We start from the raw sequence: 21,262 nt of genomic DNA, 5'->3' as shown, positions 1-21,262 counted from the left end.
GTAAAAAATAAATAAATAAATAAATAAATAAATAAATAAAAACACTTAATTTATACAGGATCCACATGTGTTTTGAAGAATTTACTCAAATTTCTAGCAGTTTTACAACACCGCCCATCCCCCCCCCCCAATATTACCCATCAACCAATGAAAGCTAGTCTTGACTACGAGTCCTCCTTATATTAGACTAACATGACCTAACCTCTCGTGAGAAAGAGACCGGCCAAGTTTCACATGGACATTACATTATGCATTTGGATGTGGTAAGCAAATGTTCCAATAACAATAAAGACATAGGTACAGGCAGGTCAGTCCCTCCTGGCCATTTTCTACTCGGGTCTAGGTTCATTTGACCCTCGTAACCTGTAAGTGAACATCCAAAATCCACCTTAGGTGTCCAAAGAGAAAGATCAGTCTCTTAAATTACAGAGGAGCAGCACATGTAAAAGCAACACTTTGTAGCAGTGTAATAAAGAGCCATTGTCATTTTTTTCCCCCAACCTGTGCCTTTAACGTGAGTGACATTTGGAAAAAGTCAACATAACCCAGGCTATTGTGTCTGCTGTGACAGGAAGTAGTGGAGGCTTAGGGCGTGTGTTTTTCTTTGTGTTTCTCCCACCATAGCTTGATCCTTCATGTCGACACTCTAGTTTCTGTGTCAGCTCATTCAGGGCTCGTTTTGGGTAACAGCTAAAGCAACTCAATCTCAGACATATTCCCTTTCTCCCTTTCTGGCCTGACTGATTTTTTTTTTTTCCTCTGCTTCCCCTCCTCCCTCGCATGATGGATGTTCTGCCCTTTCAGCCCGTCTCGTTCCCCCTTGCAGTCACTTCATCTCCTTTTTCTCTGGTGGAAAATTCCTGGAGGACCAAATAGAACTTGGTACACAACCCAGATCCATATACTTTGGATCTCAGTCTCAACTCAGGGGTGCCACATCCAATTTTTGGATGAAATTTAGGCCAAGTACGCCTACCTAGCTGCTCTACATTTGCCCTACTTTTGTCAAGTATCAGCATCAGCACAGGAACCTGGCAAAAAAAAAAAAACACCCTTTTTTTTTTTTTTTTTATCATACCACTGATTTTGCCTTTACCCTGGAAGTGTTGTGCTCAGTGCAACATTAAAACAATTGAAACTGCAACAAGGGGAGCTGGGTGCGAGCCAGCCAACACTCACTGACTACAATTTAAAAGTGGGGATTAGGTTATTTGATAAACACTTGCAGAGTCAATTGTTTGTCAGATGGCAGCGGTTAACCGATCACAGTGTGTACGTACACGGTTATATCTGTCTTACATGTATATGGGACACATGGGTCAGCGGTGCATAAAAAGTACAAACAACATGTATAGTCATCTACCAATCTGTCTAAGATGATGCCATTGTCCGCTATCCGAGTCTCTCCACCACTCCCAGTCAGCTTTTCAAACCGGGTAAGCTCCCGGTCATCCCATTTACAGCTGGTATGTATATGCTTCACCAGCTTAGACCTCCATTATTGACTGTACAAGCAATGGCTTGGTTTTTTGAAAGGCATGAGACAGAACATGCTCCAATTTTCATCACTATAAGATTATAGGTGTATTTACAGAAAAGAATAAAACAGTCCACTTAATAAAAGCGCACATGTTGGACACGGCTCCTCCTGCAACCCCATCCGCATCTCAGGCGACCCAACATGCGGTGTCGACCCCAAGGTTGAGAACTTATGTATTCATGTACAGTCCCCTCTGAAACGATTGGAACGGCAAGGCCAGTTCATCTGTTTTTGCTGTAGACTGAAGACATTCGGGTTTGAGATCAAAAGTTGAATATTTCAGCTGTTATTTTCTGGTACATGTATGCAGATTTAAACAAGATGTATATGTAGTGTTAAACAAGCACATATCATTTTGTATTAGACCACCCAGTTTGTAGGTGAGCAAAAATATTGGAACGTGACTGACGGGTGTTACTTGTTACCCAGGTGTGTCCTGTTAGAGTAATTGTTTAAACAATAAATAGCTCTGGAAATTTACTCTTGGTTTGAGGCTTCAGTTTCACCTGTGAAGACTGCAATTGTTGTTAAAATGGATAAGCCAACATGAAGACCATAGAGCTGTCTGTGGAAGAAAAGCAAGCCATTTTGAAGGAAAATCTATCAGAGGCATTGCACAGACATTGGGCATAGCCAATACAAGACAGACACCGCTGGTGTACTGAGCAAGAGACACCGACTGGGTCAGCCAACGAAAACAACCAATAGCTGATGACAGAAACATTGTGAGAGCTGTGAAGAAAAACTCCAAAACAGCATTGCCAGCAACCTCCACAGGAGGTAGGAGTGAATGTATCACAATTTACCATTCGTGAAGACTTGCCGTTCCAGGAGTTTTGATTGGGAATGTATAAAATAAGGGAAAGAAGTTTGTGGCTGATGACGAGCACGGTGCCGTCCTTGACCGAACTGCCTCTCCATCATTCAGCCAGTATCATCGCGTCTGTAAAAGCACCCTCATTCCTTTTCTTTCCATTTTGTCCATGTGTTTCAGGACCCTGGCCCCATGCCCCCTTCACCCATCCTTGGCCAGAAGCCACTGCAGTTGCTGGAGATTAAAGCCCGCGGTCGGTTCGGCTGTGTGTGGAAAGCTCAGCTGCTCAACGACTATGTGGCTGTCAAGATCTTCCCTATTCAGGTATGTGAAAAAGCTTTCAAAGCTGCTGAGCTAATCTACCGAGCTTATTCCCTACACAAGAGGCAGTTAGCTGACCAAGGGAGTATCAGCACTTTCGCATGCCATCAGCTGTAAAACCAGCTCTGGACTGAATGCATAGGTGGTTATATTACTCATTCATTTTTAATAGACATCAATTGCCATTTCCGACTTCACTTAAAATTAGATATAGGATAATTTCCGTGTCCTTATTTTAACATAATCGCCGGACCTAATTACACGTTACAACCAAAACGTCTTATCTAGTTTCTTAACTTCATAGTACACTTATATTTTTCTTCTCAGGATAAGCAGTCTTGGCAAAATGAGTATGAGATCTACAACCTTCCTGGCATGAGGCACGAGAACATCCTGCAGTTCATCGGCGCAGAGAAAAGAGGAGCCAATCTGGACTCTGAGCTGTGGCTCATTACTGCTTACCACGAAAAGGTAATATAATAACTTGGCGAAGAGGTAGATTTTGTCGAATGTTCAACCTTGTAGCAAGATTTCTATTGTCCATTTAGTTGTTGTATATATTTGTATTAAATATACACTCACAAGCCACTTTAATAGGAACCCCTGCTCATTTATCAATGATCAAATCAGCCATTTATGCACAATGCAGATAATGTTCACATCGATTGAACATCAGAATGGGAATGGGGGGGGGGGGTGATTGTGATCTCAGTGACTGATCGTGGCATGGTTGTTGGTGAGTATTTCAGGAACTGCTGGGATTTTCACACCCAGCAAAAAGTTTCTACACAACAAAAAGCTAATAAACATCCTGTAAGGGTCAGTTCTGTAGGCGGAAACGCCTTGTTGAGGAGAAAGGTCAGAGTAGAATGGTCAGACTGGTTCAAAGTCTATAGTAACTCAAATAACCATTTTTTACAGCCGTGGTGAGCAGAAAAGCATCTCAGATCGCACAACGCGTCGAACTCTCAGGTGGTTGGGCTACAACAGCAGAAGACCACTCGTGTCAGCCAAGAACAGGAGTCTGAGGCTACAGTGGGCACAGGATCACTGATACTGGACAGGTCTTTTTCAAAAAATACTTTTTTTTTCCATTTTACAGTCCAGTTTAAACGAGCTAGTGCTCACTGTAACCTCAGATGGTTGTGCTTGAATGACATGAGTGCTACCCGACGTGCTCTTCTGCTGTTGAACACAAGTCCGTTGTGAAGTCCGTGATGAAGATGTTCATAGCACTTCCTCTCTCATGTTATCGTGGCATGTTGGTTATATTTGGAATCCTATTTAGAAATATAGTTGAAATAGTAGTGATGGTCGACATAGTGGCAAATGGGTTGTAGTGAGAATATCTCAGAAACATATACTGTAAAAGTGTGTGTGTGTGTGTGTGTGTGTGTATATATATATATATATATATATATATATAAAATAAAGTTTATTGTCAAAATGTACAGACTTTCAGCTGTTTGCAGTGAACAAATCAAACAAAAGCAATGGAAATAGTACAACACAACGAATGCTTCAAGTGGTTTCTCCAAATTCAACTGAAAATGCTACTTAGAATGATTTCTCCAGTCGCAAAATGATTCAACCCCTGAATAGAATCCCTTACAACAGCACAAATATACAAAACCGATGCTGTCTCAAGCACACCTGATGCTAAACTAATCAAGGGATTCATTAGTTGTGCTGGAAGTCATGAAATACCTAAACTGACTAGGTGCAGAAAATGCATGAAATTCCTGAACTGGCTAGGGGTAGAAAATGAATGAAATACCTGGACGGGGCAGAAAAAGGAAGCTATCAATGGCTGCAGCCAGATTTCTGAGAAGGCAGGTTGTGAAAAACCCTCGAGTGACTGCAAAAGACCTGCAGCAAGACCTGGTGGCAACAGGCACTGAGGTTTCAGTGAGCACAGTAAGGCGCGTACTAAACACAGAAGGTTTCCATGTTAGAACTCCCAAGACATACACCACTACTGACCCAAAAGCACAAGAAAAGTCACTCAAAATCATATAAATAAGCCACAGAAGTTTTGGGATTCTGTTCTGTGGAGCGATGAAACAAAACTGGAACTTTTCAGCACGATGGATCAGCGGTATGTCTGGAGGAAGAAGAATGAAGAAAGAACACTCTGTCCACAGGCAAGCTTGGTGGTGGCTCGGTGATGCTCTGGGGCTGCTTTGCATCCTCCGGCACTGGAAACCTGCAGCGTGTGGAAGGCAAGATGGATTCATTGAAGTATCAGGAAATCCTAGGAGAAAACTTCAGGCTGTCTGTGAGGAAGCTGAAGCTTGGGTGTAAATGGACCTTCCAACAGGACAATGATCCCAAGGCTTGTTTGCAGAAGAAGTCCTGGAAGATTCTACAGGGACATCACAGTCACCTACTGTGATCATCGAAAATCTGACCCCATAGAAAATCTCTGGTGGGATTTGAAGAAGGCGGTTGCAGCATGCCAACCCACGAATATTACTGACCTGGAGGCCATCGCTCATGAGAAAAGGGCTAAGATTCCTCAGGAACGTTGCCAGAAGCTATGCATCTCATTTGCAGCAGGTCATAACAGCAAAAGTGTGCTCTACTAAGTACTAAATATTCTTTCCATGAAGGAGTTGAATAATTTTGAAACTGGAGAAATCATAAGTTGCGTTTTCAGTTGAATTTGGGGAAACCACTTGAAGCATTCCTTGTTTAGTACTATTTCAATTGCTTTTGTTTGATTTGTTCATTGCAAATGGCTGCAAGTCTGTAGATTTAGACAATGAACCTGATTTTCAATGGGGGTTGAATAAATTTTGATTGCAACTGTGTGTGTGTATGTACTCATGTCCTTATATATTCTTAGTCCTTAGCCGTGAGAGTCGTTTCTGAAGTTGTCAGTGCACTGAGGTAAAACAAGAGACTTAAGTCTTAACTGTGATCCTGAATCAGTATTGCATGTAAAACATTTCTCGACCTGTACCTCCGGCTCAAGGCAGAGTCATCACATGTGCCTGCTTAAACATTAAGTGGTTAATATTTAAAAGTCCTTTTCCATTATGGCGGCATCGTAAAAGCTCCCAGGACAGAAAAACAAGCTATGATTTCAACAAGTACGTTTTGTGACTGCGACACAAAACATGCAAGGCTCGATTTCCCATATGCAGAAAGAGTCTGCTCTCGGAGCTCTGAGAGTATCGCCATTAACACTGCAGTTTAATCTGAATGATCTGTATCTATCGTCCTACTGTTTTTAAATTACAGCGTGAGTCATTACAAAGCAACTGCTACCTCCTACTCCTGCATGGTTTGTAATGGATGCTTCCCTGTTAGAAAAAAAACAACAACTTTCCTCCGAGTCGTTTGGAACTGGTTAGGCATCCTACACGAAGTCGTTTGCAGCTTCACAGCTTCTTGTCTCTGCAGGGTTCGCTGACCGACTATCTGAAGGCCAACGTGGTGACGTGGAACGAGCTTTGCCACATCGCTCAGACCATGGCGCGAGGTCTAGCATACCTCCATGCCGATGTCCCTGGCCTCAGGGACAGACACAAGCCAGCCGTTGCTCACAGGTTAGCGCCTCCCGACACCTCCCTGACCCTGTATGTTTTTTGCATTATTCACGCTCGTCTATCATTCAGGTTTGTTTATGAAGGTTTTCCGATATATCCAGATCATTCGGACTGGTCTATTAATATTCACTGAAATGTTAAAAGATTAAATTAAGATCAAACAAGAGTCCCGTGACCTTGATTTAGTGCTATTAGCCTTTCTGGTTGGTACATTTATTGATTTAGGAGGAATTAGTTTAGAGTTGCACTCACTGAGTGTGTGTGTGTGTGTGTGTGTGTGTGTGTGTGTGTAGGGATATCAAGAGTAAAAACGTGCTGTTGAAGGCTAATCTGTCAGCCTGCATCGCTGATTTTGGCCTGGCCTTGAGGTTCGAGGCCGGCAAATCTGCCGGGGACACACACGGACAAGTGAGTACCGATAGCAGAGAGAGATGCAGCTGTTTGGCTCGCACTCGCTCTTAAGCTCTGCTCAGACCAAAAAAAAAAACCTTTCCAATTTAAGCCATACTGATTAACTCGTATTCTGTTTGCGTCTAAATGATCTGATAGGAAAATGACTGGTAAAGCTAAAACAGAAAGCTGACTTAATAATCACTGTTCCAATCCCTCCACACTCCTACAAGTGTGTGAAGGTATTTTTATCGTGACATATTTTCATTAATATTGTTTATAAGGCTAATAAGTTAAGACAACAGAGTGTTCACAGTTTGTGCTTTCTTTGTTGTGAAATACCCAAGTCAGCTCACAGAGCACTTGATAATCACCTGAAAAGTTGGATCAGGCGCGCTGAAGCAGGGCGCTGCAGCTGCACGCACAGCAGTACAAGCCGCATGTCCTTGTGATGTGTTGTAGGTGGGAACGAGGCGCTACATGGCTCCCGAGGTGCTGGAGGGGGCCATCAATTTCCAGCGAGACGCCTTTCTCAGGATAGACATGTACGCCGTGGGGCTGGTGCTGTGGGAACTGGCGTCCCGCTGCACAGCCGCAGACGGTAAGAACAGAAACAGGTATCGCCAAACAACGAAACAGCGCTAATAACTTTAGAGCAGTTAGTAGACTTTGCTTTGAGTAAGGCTAATTGGCACCTGCTAGCTTTCTGTCATTAATGGCATTCAGTTGTAATTATTGTAAAAAGGGCTTCCGTCAGTCATAGCCATTGTACCCGCGTCTAAAGGCACACAATCAAGGCCGGACCGCTTCGTTATGGGTGACAGATGTCATTATTCACACATAAACCCTTCTCAGGTGCAGTCAGACCTGAACGAAACGGTATTCCTTTAGATCCTGTCCTAAGAGTGCTCCTGAGCCAGTGTAAATTTACATTTAAGTTGGCTCACGAATGTGAACCTCGATTCAGTTATTGCGGTATTATACATATTATACATGGATCACACAAATTTGGAATCGCTTCTTTATTTTAGTTGCACACACAAATACATTGGTGCTTGAAAGTTTACGAACCCTTTTAGTTAAAGCAGAATAAAGTTAACGTTACGGAACGGCCAAGTCAAAGTCCTGATTTTAATCCAGTAGAAGTGTTGTGGAAGAACCTGAAGCAAGCAGTTCATGTGAGGAAACCCACCAACACCCCAGAGTTGAAGCCGTTCTGTACTGAGGAACGGGCTAAAATTCCTCCAAGCCGATGTGCAGGGCCGATCGACAGTTACCGGAAACGTTTAGTTGCAGTTATTGCTGAACAAGGCGGTCAAACCAGGTACTGAAAGCAAAGGTTCAGATACTTTTGCCTCTCACACATATGTAATATCGGATCATTCTCCTCAATAAATAAAGGACCGAGTATAATATTTTAGTCTACTTTTTTTTAGTCTACTCTTTGTCTACTTTTGTGAAAATCAGATAATGGTTTAGGTAATATTTGTGCAGAAATGTAGAAAGTCCTCACAAACTTAGAAATAAGGCAATCCAAAACAAATCCAGAAATGAAGACAAACAAAGCTATTCGTTTAAATCAGTCGGGAAAAAAGTAACGGCGCGCTATCGCAGAGCGGTTACTGCGTGTCCGTGGTAGCCGGCGAGTTGCAGTGGCTGAGCTACATTACTGGACGGTTTGGCACGCGTTCACTGTTTAGTCGTTATTTACAGGTCTTTGGCGTCACTGAATGTTAATCAGCTGTGCCCTGACCTCGTGTGGTGGTTTACAGCTTATTGGTACACTATATGGCTAAAAGTATGTGGACACCTGCCCATCACGTTCATACGTGTTCCTTTCTCAAACTGCTGCCACGAAGTTGTAAGGACAAAGTTGTCTAGAATGTCTTGTGTGTGCTGTATTTCCCTTCACTGGATCTAAGAGACTCAAACCTGTTCCAGCATGACAGTGCCCCTGTGCACAAAGCGAGCACCATGAAGATATGGTTTGCTAAAGTTGGAGTGGAAGAACTCTAGTGTACTGCACAGAGTCTTGACCTCAACCCCACGGAACACATTTGGGATGAACAGGAACACCGACTGCACCCCAGGCCTAATCCAACACGAAGTCCCTGAACTCACTAATGCTCTTGTGGCTGAACGAGCAACTGGTCAGGTGTCCACACATTTTTGGCCATATGGTGTATTTATCAGTATATACAAGATGTGAGTATGAAGAAAACCAGCATTACAGATTTTTTATTTTTTTTTGGGGGGGGGGGGGGGCGGGGGACTGTCAGGAATCTGGACTGATAGATGTTAATAAACATGACATTCATTCACTTCAGCCAAACTGTGCCAATTCTGCATTTATGTTTTTAGATGTATTTCCACTACAATATTTTGCAGCGTCCTAAAATACAGACCATGTGTTTCCATCAACTGCCGTTGTGTTTAATTTTTTATTTTAAATAGGCACAAACGATGACAATTATATTTCTTTGCAGTATTTCGTAATTTGTTTGTGTTTTCCCTTACTCTTCTATTCATATTTTCCAACGCACAGATTAAGTTCACATTAAACCCTTGATGGATAGAAACTCCTACTAGAGTCCGTTGAAATTTCATATTGACTTTTGTTTCTCAGAATGAGTTTACAGCCCTGGGAACAGGTCCAATTGCAAGAATAGAGTTCCATACTGAGCCCTCTGCGAAGGGAAGAGACAAATTCATTACTGGCATGCTTGATCAAATGGGCAGAAATGCTTAATAAACAACCTTAAAAACTTACTTATGCCTTTTAATGTAGTCCGCCTATGGATTTTTTCGTTTTTTTCTTCTTCTTCTTTTTTCTTTTCTTTGTGCACCAGTATTTTTTTTGGAACGTCGCTCTAATGACATTCACATCACGAGCCAAAGGCACGCACCACATGACCCAGCATGCACGAGGCATTTCCTAGCCGACTCCAATGCAGAATATTTTATACAGTCGATAAGCAAAGGTGTCAAAATAAAATGACATACAATGATGGACAACAGTGAGTAGGCAGGGAGTGTGTCTGTACAAGCAAGAGTATGTGAAAGCCAGGATTGTCCTCAATTTCCTGCTCTATCTTACTCACCCACAGTAAAAAAAAAAATGAGTGTGAATGTGCACATTCTCTACAGATGCACATTTCCACTGTACCGATGTTTTACAATGTGGCCCGCTATCTTTTTTGCTTTCTACATGGCTAGAATGAAAATCTCTGTATTCACTGCACTGAGAAATTCTTACCCAGTAACCAAGCTACAAGTCTACTTTAGCCCATGATACACTATATGGCCAAAACTTTGTGCACGCCTGACCATCACACCCATGTGTCCTTGTTGGAAATCCCATTCCAGATTTAGATTGTTATAATAACCTCCGCTAGATTTTGGAGCGTGGCTGTGGGGATTTGTGTTCATTCAGCTCCAAGAGCATTAGTGAGGTCAGGCACTCGGCGTTCCAGTTCATCCCAAAGGTGTTCAGTGGGGTTGAGGTCAGGGCTCTGTGCAGGACTCTCGAATTCTTCCACTCCAAGCTTCACAAACCATGCCTTCCTGGAGCTCACAATCCTATACAATTGTGTGCTTCCAAGGGTGTCCCAGAAGTCCTCATACACAGGGGAAATGAACACTTGGAAATTAGCAAAATGGAACTTTATTTACAAAACATCCTTTGAGATCTACCTTCCTGCAGGTTTCATCTCCAACCTAAATCTAACACACCTAACTTCTTAAGGCGATGATCAGATGGTCAAGTGGGCACGATTGTGGTTGGAGCTAAATCGTGAGGAAATTAGATCTCTAGGAACAGGGTTGGTGACCATTGCTCTAAATGATTTGTAAACACACAGAGTCGTCTCTCCCGAATTTGGCTCTCTGTCGTGTGCTTGGCGTGTTTGCTGTACAAGTCCATCGCAACCTCGTGATAGCTTCTTGATCCAGCCATGAGAATGATTTCAATACGTTCTTCTTTTGTCAGAGGCATTTATATAAAGGCTAAACACCCAAAAATTTCCACCCAATATATATATATATATATATATTGGAAGACATTTTGGTTAAAAAAAAATACATTAAAATCATTAAACAATGATTTAGAGGTTTTTTTTTTAGCATCTCTGTCATGAAGAACCTCTGAGCCAACATGTCTGAATGAAACGGCGTGAGTGAAGGTGGATGTGATCTTGACCTAGTTGCGTACGTTAACCTTGTGCCTTTTTCCTTCCTAGGTCCAGTGGATGAGTACATGCTGCCTTTTGAGGAGGAGGTGGGTCAGCACCCCACTCTGGAGGACATGCAGGAGGTGGTGGTGCATAAAAAGCTGAGGCCTACGCTGCGCGAGTGCTGGCATAAACATCCGGTACGTTCTCTAACACACAGCTGTAACTAGGCGAGTGACCATTTCAGTGTGTGTAACTCGGCATTATATAACGGTGATTTCCTGGGACTTTCTGGATGTAATTAAGGTGTGTGAGCATTGTGTTGTGTTCTTTCCCCATCTCTCTCTCTCTCTCTCTCTCTCTCTCTAATTTCTCTTTATCTTTTCTTTCTCTTTTTGTTGCTTCCTGTTCTTCGTTTCCATATTTTACATATGCCACTCTAACGTTGTCTCACTTTCCTTCTTCTATACTCTGTCCTATTTTCCTTTCCGTCTCTCTCTCTCTCTCTCTCTCCCTCTCCCTCACTCAGGGTCTGAGCATGCTGTGCGAGACCATAGAGGAGTGCTGGGACCATGAGGCCGAAGCTCGTCTCTCAGCAGGCTGCGTAGAGGAGCGCGTGCTACAGGTGCAGCGCCTCGCCAGCATTTCCGCCCCCGATGACATCGTCACCGTCGTCACCATGGTGACAAACGTGGACTTTCCACCCAAAGAATCCTTCCTATGACTAGAGGAGAACAGCGTGTGACGTCACACGGGCGAAGAAAATGTTTTTGTTTTTTTTAAACGCATAGCTCAGAGCTGCTAGCTCGAAATCCCTGGTGATTGTACCGTACACTGGGTTGGTTGCAGTCACCAATGCTGGATTTGACCATTTACGTGCTCGTTTCAGCAGCACTGCGCGTGTGTCTGCGCGCATGTGTGTGTGTGTGTGTGTGTGTGTGTGTGAGAACACTCATGTCATGGGGCCTTCTGGACAGGCTGAACAGATTTCAATCCAACAAGAGGACCTCAGGCGACACTCTCTCACGTTTAGCAACCGGACAGCATCACACGTGAAGCTATTGACTGGTATTTCTTTTTTTTGTCATCTGTGCCAGAGAGAGAGAGAGAGCGAGAGAGAGAGAGAGAGCATTTTCCCTCTGAGCAAAGGAGACTTTTCCTTTCCTCATTTCAGTGTAAAAGAAAGAAAAAGGGTGACTTTCTCGAAACACATTTGACTTGTTGCGATGCCAATACGAAACAGCTTCTGAATGTCTAGTGTGTCACTGCTGTATATTCAACCAAGAGGGTGGGGGAAAAAAAAACAAATCGATTGTTTTGTATCTCTGGATTTCCCTCCCAGCGTTTCTGTCAAATAACCACGAACCTCTCTCGACAAGGTATACCTCAGTTTCTCATCCTAATAACAAGTTTGTTTTGTAACACTATATAAAGGAGAAAAAAAAATACTAAGCTTTCCGTCGTCCTGCAATGGGCACAGAGCTTTTTAATACGGGGGAAAAACCTTTTTTTTTTTTTAATCGATATATATATATATATATATATATATATATATATATATATATATATATATTATAAAACGACAGATTATGCCAAGAAAATATGGCCATTCATAAACCAGTGTTTTCTGCCTTTCTTTCTATTACTTCATGTCTTTCTGTGTTGCCCTGCTGTTAAAAAAAATGTGACTGTTTTCTGAACATTGTGACAAATTGATTGTACAAAAAAAAAAAAAAAACGGAAAAAAAAAATCAGTTTTTAGAACTTTATCGAAAACTTGTTGAGAAGAAAAATCCCTGAAATATATGAATTCTGTGAAAATATGAAAGCACTTACCGGTATAGGTTTGCAGTGTCCTCACAGCAATTGACATATGTGCATGCCTTGTATTTCTTTTTCTCTCGTGCGTGAAATCTTGAGCAGTCGTCAATTTTTTCTTTCTTTTTTTTTTTTATCCATCATTTGCTTTAGTTGCAATCCATCTTCAATCAGGGTGGGGTTTCCCTCCCCCTTTTCCCATTTCCTCCTGGGAAATCCTCCTCTGCGTCCTAAGCTAACCCTAGATCCCAACCCCAGTGTAAATACGTATATCGTTGAAAACTAGCCTCAGATTAGCGGCTACACGTCACAACGTTTGAATACTTCATGTCTCAGGAAGCCCTTATCTTTTGAGCGTTTCTCCTTCTGGTGCCATTCTGGTGATCCACGTTGTATTGTGTATGCAAGAGGCCTTCGTAACATCCTTTATTCACCCGCTCCACCCTGGATATCACAAGCTGGACTTTTTTCCTTCCCCCCATTATGCGTTTTTAAGCACCAAGCTACACGATGCCATACGAATAGGTTTTTCGAGATCTAAGACTTGAAACACAAGTATTATCTTAATATGCTGGTGTCATTCATTAATAACAGCGGGCCTACGTTGACTACTGAACTGCTGAACGGATTCAGGTCGCTGTTGTTTGTTTGTTTGTTTGTTTGTTTGTTTCAACCCATCATACACCATCGTAAAGCGTTCAGGTCTCCGTGACCGTATGCAAGCGTGCTCTCAACTCCAGCGTTTCCAGTCGACCTCGCGCACCCGCCTGCATCGTTCTGCTCATCTTTCTGACCAGGTGCCAACGCGTATCAGTGCAAGAGCGCACAAACTTTCCTCAGAGAGCTCCTGTGCTAGCGCTCGTTCTACCTTCGCAGCTCTGGACCATGATTTAATTTGCACGGTGCTGACGGGCTGCTAGCTTTTATTAAAGGCCACGTTAGCATTTTTGTTCGAGAGAAGTATTCGTCGAAACACCAGGCGAGCTCGTTGTGCTCGTGGAAGGCTGGTTTGCCTGTAGTCTCAGCCTGGATTTGAGCCTTCAGCCTACATGCTGACACCTACTATTTTTCTTAGTAGCTTCTGTTTGTGTATATCCATGTAGCTGTTTTTTTAACGCCTTGTTCAACATAACCTTGGGGGTGTGTCTGAAATGGAAATCGGGAAGGCATTGATTTCGGTCACAATCCAATCCAGTCCAGTTCAATGTAGAGAGCAATACAATGGTTTGTGTATAATTTATATTTATTATTAAGATATATACAATGTATTTGTTAAGTAGTTGGTCTTCACACCAAGCCAGTGCTTATTCAGTAAAAATAAAATCCATGTAGATGAATGGTTTGCAAGTGTTGTGTGATATATGAATATCAATGTAAATATTTGAGTCAGATACAGGCACTAATTTGTGAAAATCTGATCGGACAGCCCCTTCCCTACACCATACGACGTCCTTTCGATGACTGCGTTATTAAAGCAAAGCCGTTTTTTGTCTGTCGTTTAAATACTGTTCAGTTGTGAGGGCAACGACGGACCCTACGGGCTATCGTTTTTATCATTTTATCATTTATACTTTAACCAGCAGGTGGCAATAAATACAGCTTTCAATCTTCACTGCCCTGGACAGCTGTCTCACAAACCGAATTTCTCTATACGTGGCCAAAAGTATGTGGACACCTGACCAGCACACCCATGTTCCCACAAAGTTAGAAACACACAATTGTATATAATATGTTTGTATGCTGTGGCTTTACAAATTTCCCTTCACTGGAACTAAGAGGTCCAAACCTGTTCCAGCATGACAGTGCCCCTGTGCACAAAGCGAGCTCCATGAAGACACGGTTTGCCAAAGTTGGAGTGGAAGAACTCGAGTGTCCTGCACAGAGCCCTGACCTCAACCCCACTGAATACCTTTAGGATGAACAGGAACACCGACTGCACCCAAACATCAATGCCTGACCTCACTAACGCTCTTGTATCTGAATGAACACGAATCCCCACAGCCACGCTCCAAAATCTAGCGGAAAGCCTTCCCAGAAGAGTGGAGCTTATTATAACGGCAAACACAGGGGGAATAAATCTGACTAAAGCGGATGTTCGACAAGGAGATACAGGTGTGACGATCAAATCGAGCGTCCACATACTTTTGACCACGTCGTGTATAGTCACAGAAACGTGCCATCTCCTTAAAGACAGGACTGTATAGAGGTTTCCGTTTCAGACACACCCCAGATCTTCAGTGTTATTGTTATGACCAGGGCTATAAATCCTGTTTTGAGAGACTTGCATCTCCTTTACTCGCTTTAAAAATCTGGCGTTTTGTTCCTGAATAAAAATGATGCATTGGGTCATGCGAGAGCATAAAAAAAAGAAAGAAATAAAGGACTCTTTAACATGTGATCTCCCTTCTCTCACCCCTGCACCGTCTCCTCACCCTGAGCTTCCCTTCTCTCATGTTGGCAGAAGACTGGATTGAACAGTGCACCGTATGTAAATATGAATAATGTTTTAGATTGTGAAAAATAGCATGAGGTTGTGTTTTTTTTGTTTTGTTTTGTTTTGTTGTTTTTTTTTGTTTTGTTTTTTAATTATTATGGTCTCAAACGCAAAAACGTTTTATTAATATTATGGCAAAATAATATTTTATTGTTGTTTATTTTGTATATCTGTATTTTACGTCGTTTTATTAATTTATGTCACAGCCCAAACAGGTTATTTTTATTCCGAATAAACGAGAAGTGGTTTTTGCTCTATTTATACAACTGGTCTAGTGAAACACTAAAAAGAAAAAAAGAAAAAAAAAAATAGATCTTGTCTCTTTACCTCAGACTTCCCGGTTCTGACTTGACGTTATCACAACATGAATAAGCGGTGTAGCACGACAGACAACATGGTGCAAGCGTTGTGAAACATGTAACATTTAGTGGGAATCGACCAGCAGGTTCTTTCCTCTTCTTTCTTTTTCTCCTGGCAGCAAGATGCACTTTGTGGTTTTTAGTTTCCTTTTTTTTTTTTTTTTTTTTTTGCTCACTGCAATGCCACTACTAGAACTGACCATCTTGGGTGCACGCAACTGTATTACCTTAATCCCGGACACGCCATTTGAGTAAAAGTATTTAACAAGTCATATTCAGGGCCTGGTTGGAAGTTGTTGTTACATATTGTACAGATGAAATTTTATGCTACTCCTCCCTTCGAATAAAGTATAGTGACTGCTCTGACTCGTCTCGTCCGTGTGTGAGCGCTGGTGTTTGGATCGTCTGTTCACGGAGCCACGTGCCACAGATATGATAAATCGGTCCCTCCAGGATTTTGCGATCGCAGAAATCGAGCAAACTCCGCAACATACGGAGGAGTTCGCGACTGTTTTTTTTTTGTTTTTTTTTTAAGTACCGCAGATTTGGGCCGAGACACGTCGTGTGACGTCGTCACAACTGCTCGGTTCGTTTGTGGTGAACGCGAGTACGGCTAAAAAGGTCTCGTTCACCAGCAAACATCACTGAAAGACCGTACAAAACAATTCCGTGCGAAATTGCAAATTTAAGGAGTTTTCCTGCAAAAAAAAAACAAAAAAACAACAACAACCCAAGTTGAATTACAGATTTTTGAAAAAGCCGCATAAGCGTTTTTGACCGCAGTAATCGCAAAAAAAAAAAAAAAGCGAAATCCTGTACGGACTCGATAATACTTAACTTAAAAGGGCATTTTATTACATATAATTTGGATCAGAGATACAACAGAGAGGCGGTGAAACTAGTACTGCGTTAAAAAACAAAACAACACGAGGTCAGTGGTACATTTATGTAATATCTAGAAAACTAATAATAACTGGATGTGAAAATGCAGGGAACGTGAAAGATTTGCTATAAATCCAATCAGCTACTTGAGTGAGAGTAATGATGGCGCGAACGAGTGTTATTACTGACAACATCGATATCTCTGTGTATTGTAAAACACGTAAAACACGGGATCATTTTCCTATAACAGTAGCGGTTTGTTCCTCTTAGACCGCGGTAATGTACCACAGATCATTTCAAAATATCCATCCGTCCATTTTCTGTACCGCTTATCCTACACAGTGTGGTGGGGAGTCTGGAGCCTATCCCAGGGGACTCGGGGTACAAGGCGGGGGACACCCTGGGCTAGGTGCCAACACATCGGAACACACTACGGACAATTTTGAAATGCCAATCAGGGTACAGCACAGGACTTTGGACTGGGGGAGGAAACCTGAGTACCCAGAGTAAACCCCCGACGCGCAGGGAGAATCCCCAACCCTGGAGGCAAAACCGTGTTAACCAGTAAGCCACCGCGCCCCCATTTTATATACAATATTTCATTTTGAATTATTTTAGCAATTTTTTTTTTATTATTAATAAATAACCACGCGTTGTGGACTGTCCATATGTCGACGTGACGAGTTCCCGATTTGATTCCAGAATTCAACAGCACTGCGGTGTGGCGTAATTTAATCACGACATTGCTATCGTCACGCTGAGCAGCCGTTATCCTCTTGCGTGATATTCTTCCTCAAAATGTTGCTTCGCCATCTTGTGGCTTTCTCCAGATTCTCAGTGGACAGTCATAAAGTGATTGCTTTTAGCTTGAGGTTGACGTCCGTTCAGTTTGACTTGTGTAGCAGTCTAGCAAAAGCGGCTTAACAGAAATCCAGGTGTAGTTTTCGATCCCTAACAAATAAGCTGAAGACAATAGAGGGAAGTCGAAAGCTTCCTGAAACGACACGAGGACGAAACCACGAGGAGGATCGGATCATTAGCGTATACAGGTGAAGAAAAGTCAAGTCGAACAAGTCCGGAGTGTGTTAGGAGTATGTTCAGTATGAGCAGCATAGACTTTATGATTACAGCAGCAGTTCTTAGGCACAAGTCTACAGGATGGAGGTGAGATTATCCCCTGAAGCAGGAAGGTTTTTATGGGCAGGAAATGAGGCCTTATGTTTTCGGGTTGTCCATCCGTCAATCCGAGATTATCGTTAGTGCGATATCTCAAGAATGAGTAGTTGAATATTTGTAGGATTCGTATGGAATTATCACCAGTTAGTGAACCGATTTTAGAATCGAACCAAACTGGGTCAAGGTCACAGCAAGGTCAAATGACATCATTTTTCTTCAATAGCTTCCTTCCTGTCCTACAAAGATGTACATGTTCAGGAATTCAAGACCCGTTTTACGCCATCTGTGAGGGAGTCTGCATGTCATCCGTCCATCCGTCCGTCCGAGTGATTGAATGTTTGTAGGATTTATATGGAATTATCACCGAACTGGGGTGCACGGTGGCTTAGCACGTTCGCCTCACAGCGCCAGGGTCGGGGGTTCTATTCCTACCGGAGCCCTGTGTGTGCGGAGTTTTCATGTTCTCCCCGTGCTGCGGGGGTTTCCTCCGGGTACTCCGGTTTCCTCCCCCAGTCCAAAGACATGCATGGTAGGCTGATTGGCATGTCCAAAGTGTCCGTAGTGTATGAATGGGTGTGTGAATGTGTATGTGATTGTGTGTCCTGCGATGGATTGGTACCCTGTCCAGGGTGTACCCCGCCTTGTGCCCGATGCTCCCTGGGATAGTCTCCAGGTTCCCCCGTGACCCTGAAAAGGATAAGCAGTATAGAAGATGGATGGATATCACCGAACTGATTATCGATTTTGGAAGTGATCCAAACAGGCACAAGGTCACAGCAAGGTCAAATGTCTAAAACAGTACTGAATCGTTTTCAGTATCTTCCTTCCTGGTTGAAGTATAATGTCTGGCATACAAATTAGTCCCAATAAGAGCTAGACTTGCGGCATTATCTATGCTACTGGAGTTCACTTCCAGTTCTAAAGATTTGGGAAGTGTAAATCTTTAAGGTTTTCCCAGGCGGTCTCCAATTCGAAGCACTCGAGAGCAGACGAGGTTGAGCGTTTTCAGAATGGTGTACCCATAAGCCATATATTCAGGATGGAAAGCAGCACAGCCAACTTTCATATATACTATACAGTGCTGTGAAAAAGTATTTGCCCCATCCTGATTTCTTCGGTTTTTGTGTATATCTCATACTAAATAGATCTTCAAACGAAATACAACATAAAACAAAGGCAACCTGAGCAAACACACAGCGTATACACACAGTTTTTATTTATTTATTTGTTTTTTATTGAAGCAAAAAAAAAGTTATTCAACACCGATCACCAGTGTGAAAAACTAATTGCCCCCTAAAATTTAAAATTTGGTTGTACCACCTTTACCAGCAATAACTGCAACCTCCCAATAACTGGAGATCAGTCTTTCATTTACTTCTAGTACTAGGACCTACTCCTATGCTTTGGATCATGGTCTTGCTGCATAATCCAGTTGCGCTTGAGTTTCAGCTTACGGACTTGAAGACCGGACATTCTCCTTTAGGATTTTCTGATAGAGAGCAGAATTCATGTTTCCCTCAATTATTGCAAGTTGCTCAGGCCCTGAAGCAGCAAAGCATCCCCACACCAACACACTTCCACCACCATGCTTGACCGTAGCTATGAGGTTCTTTTTATGGAATTCTGTGTTTGGTTTATGCCAGATGTAATGGGACACCCGTCTTCCAAACAGTTTCACTCTCGACTCAATAATAATCCACAAAACATTCTCACAAAAGGTCTGAGGATCATCAAGGTGTCAAACGAGTCTTAATGTTCTTCTGGGTTAGCAGTGGATTTCACCTCCCTACTCTTCCATGGGTGCCATTTTTGCCCAGTGTCTTTCTAATGTAAGAGAGGCCTGTAATTCCTTTGATGTTGTCCTTGGCTTTTTTGTGACTTGCTGAATGAGTCGTTGCTGTGTTCTTGGAGGAATTTTGGAAGGCTGAACACTTCTGCGAAGGTTCACTACTGTGCAAGCTTTTCCATTTGGAGATAATGGCTCTCACTGTTGTTCTTTGGAGTCCCAGAGCCTTGAAATAGCTTTGCAACCCTTCCCAGACTGATGTATTTCAATCACCTTCTTCCTCATCATTTCTGGAATTTCTTTCAATTTTGGCATAGTGTGTTACTGGGTAACACACACTTTTAAATAACATCATGTTGTTGAAAAAGTTTAATTTAAGTGTTGATTTGATTGAACAGTGTTTGCAGTAATCAGGTCCAGTTGCGTCTAGTCCAGCTGAATCCCATGATGAATGCAGTTTCATAGATTTGGGGAATCAGTAACTATGGGGGCAAATACATTTTCACACAGACCCAGTTGGTATTGGATAACTTTCTCTTTTGCTTCAATGAATAACATTATCCTTTAAAAACTATATTGTGTGTTTACTCGGGTCGCCTTTGTTTTATGTTGTATTTCGTTTGAAGATCCAAAACAATTTAGTATGAGATATACACAAAAACAGACGAAATCAGAAGTGATACTTTTTCACAGCACCGGACATCAATATCATTTAAAACGTTTGAGAACTTACATATTTAACTTTATTGATCCACCTTCAGAGCCATCTGAAAATGGCTCATCTTTTACATGTATGGTGTTAATAACATCCTTCATCAGTGTACGTTTCTGAACACAAGCTCACCACTGCTTGCTGGATATTTTCTCAGACAACACGCACACACGCACACACACTCTCTAATAACCATGTCAACGTCCCTGCTGTGCTGAGAATGAACCGCGATCCAAATAATAATATCCGGTCAGTGGTGGTCTTATGGCGTTCCTGTTCTCCTGAGTGATGTGGTAGAATACGCTGAACACACTGTGCATTGCAACATTTAACTATTAAACAAGCTAGAGTGTAGGTGAACCTGATAGGTCAATATTCCAGACTGCTGGGACTACGGCTGCTCCTAACGCCATACAGACTTCATATAAATCCATAATGAACTTTTTCACACTAACTGTTGTTACCCAGATGAGGATGGGTTCCCTTCTGAGTCGGGTTCCTCTCAAGGTTTCTTCCTCTTAAAACATCTTAGGGAGTTTTTCCTTGCCACCGTCGCCACTCAGTGGCTTGCTCAGTTGGGATAAATTCGCACCTTTAATATCTGTATACCATGTTGATATTTCTGTAAAGCTGCTTTGAGACAATGTCTATTGTAAAAAGCGCTATACAAATAAAATTGAATTGAATTGAATTGACTTGAATATGTTTAGTTTCAATAAACTGGAATTTTAGTGTATAGTGCTCACTCTTTGTGTCTTTAAGTACTATTGGTAGGCTCTTGATTCATCATACTTGAATACCTGAGCTTTCATGTGCCCTGAAAACAAGTCACCTAAACAGACAGAAGGATTTATGTTCCAGTTTTTTATCTAGTGAGATAGAGACCATCCAGGTCCAACTGCCCAATTATGGGGGGGCTACCTACTATTCCAAGACTTCCTGTCCTAAATTTCAATTCGCTCCAAATTTCCTTCAGAAAAGTTGAACTTATTTTTTTGCATAGGGAGCACCAGGGACCCGTCTTTCGCTGCTTTTTGATTTATTACGTGAGACACACCGTGGTTTTCGACTCACGGTATGACTTACAATAACCACAAGACTGGTCAACATGAGTACACTTAGTCGCAGCGACGAGGAAGATTATACAGAGGTATCATAATTAAGTGAACAGATGGGCTCGCGTGTGCTCGGAGATATATTGCTACTTTTAAAGCGCGTGTCTGCCCCATAAAATTGATTTCAACAAC

At 42.3% G+C, this 21,262-nt stretch overlaps 1 protein-coding gene across 2 annotated transcripts in view; it reads left to right on the top strand.

Annotated features, from left to right (window-relative positions):
* The window catches only part of acvr2aa (activin A receptor type 2Aa), a 55,740-nt gene extending 39,915 nt beyond the window's left edge, over positions 1-15,825 (top strand). For both annotated transcript variants that reach the window (XM_017470193.3, XM_017470192.3), the window contains exons 5-11: positions 2,535-2,678; positions 3,003-3,146; positions 6,084-6,229; positions 6,523-6,637; positions 7,082-7,220; positions 10,858-10,988; positions 11,318-15,825. In XM_017470193.3, coding sequence (XP_017325682.1) covers positions 2,535-2,678; positions 3,003-3,146; positions 6,084-6,229; positions 6,523-6,637; positions 7,082-7,220; positions 10,858-10,988; positions 11,318-11,512 — 1,014 coding nt within the window. In that variant the 3' untranslated portion in view covers positions 11,513-15,825. The remainder of the gene's footprint in view (positions 1-2,534; positions 2,679-3,002; positions 3,147-6,083; positions 6,230-6,522; positions 6,638-7,081; positions 7,221-10,857; positions 10,989-11,317) is intronic.
* Positions 15,826-21,262: the final 5,437 nt, after the last annotated feature.

The sequence above is a fragment of the Ictalurus punctatus genome, chromosome 6 (genome assembly GCF_001660625.3).
Source record: "Ictalurus punctatus breed USDA103 chromosome 6, Coco_2.0, whole genome shotgun sequence".
NCBI lineage: Eukaryota > Metazoa > Chordata > Actinopteri > Siluriformes > Ictaluridae > Ictalurus > Ictalurus punctatus.
The sequence above is the reverse complement of the archived record's forward strand: the minus strand, read 5'-3'. Positions and strand labels throughout refer to the sequence as shown.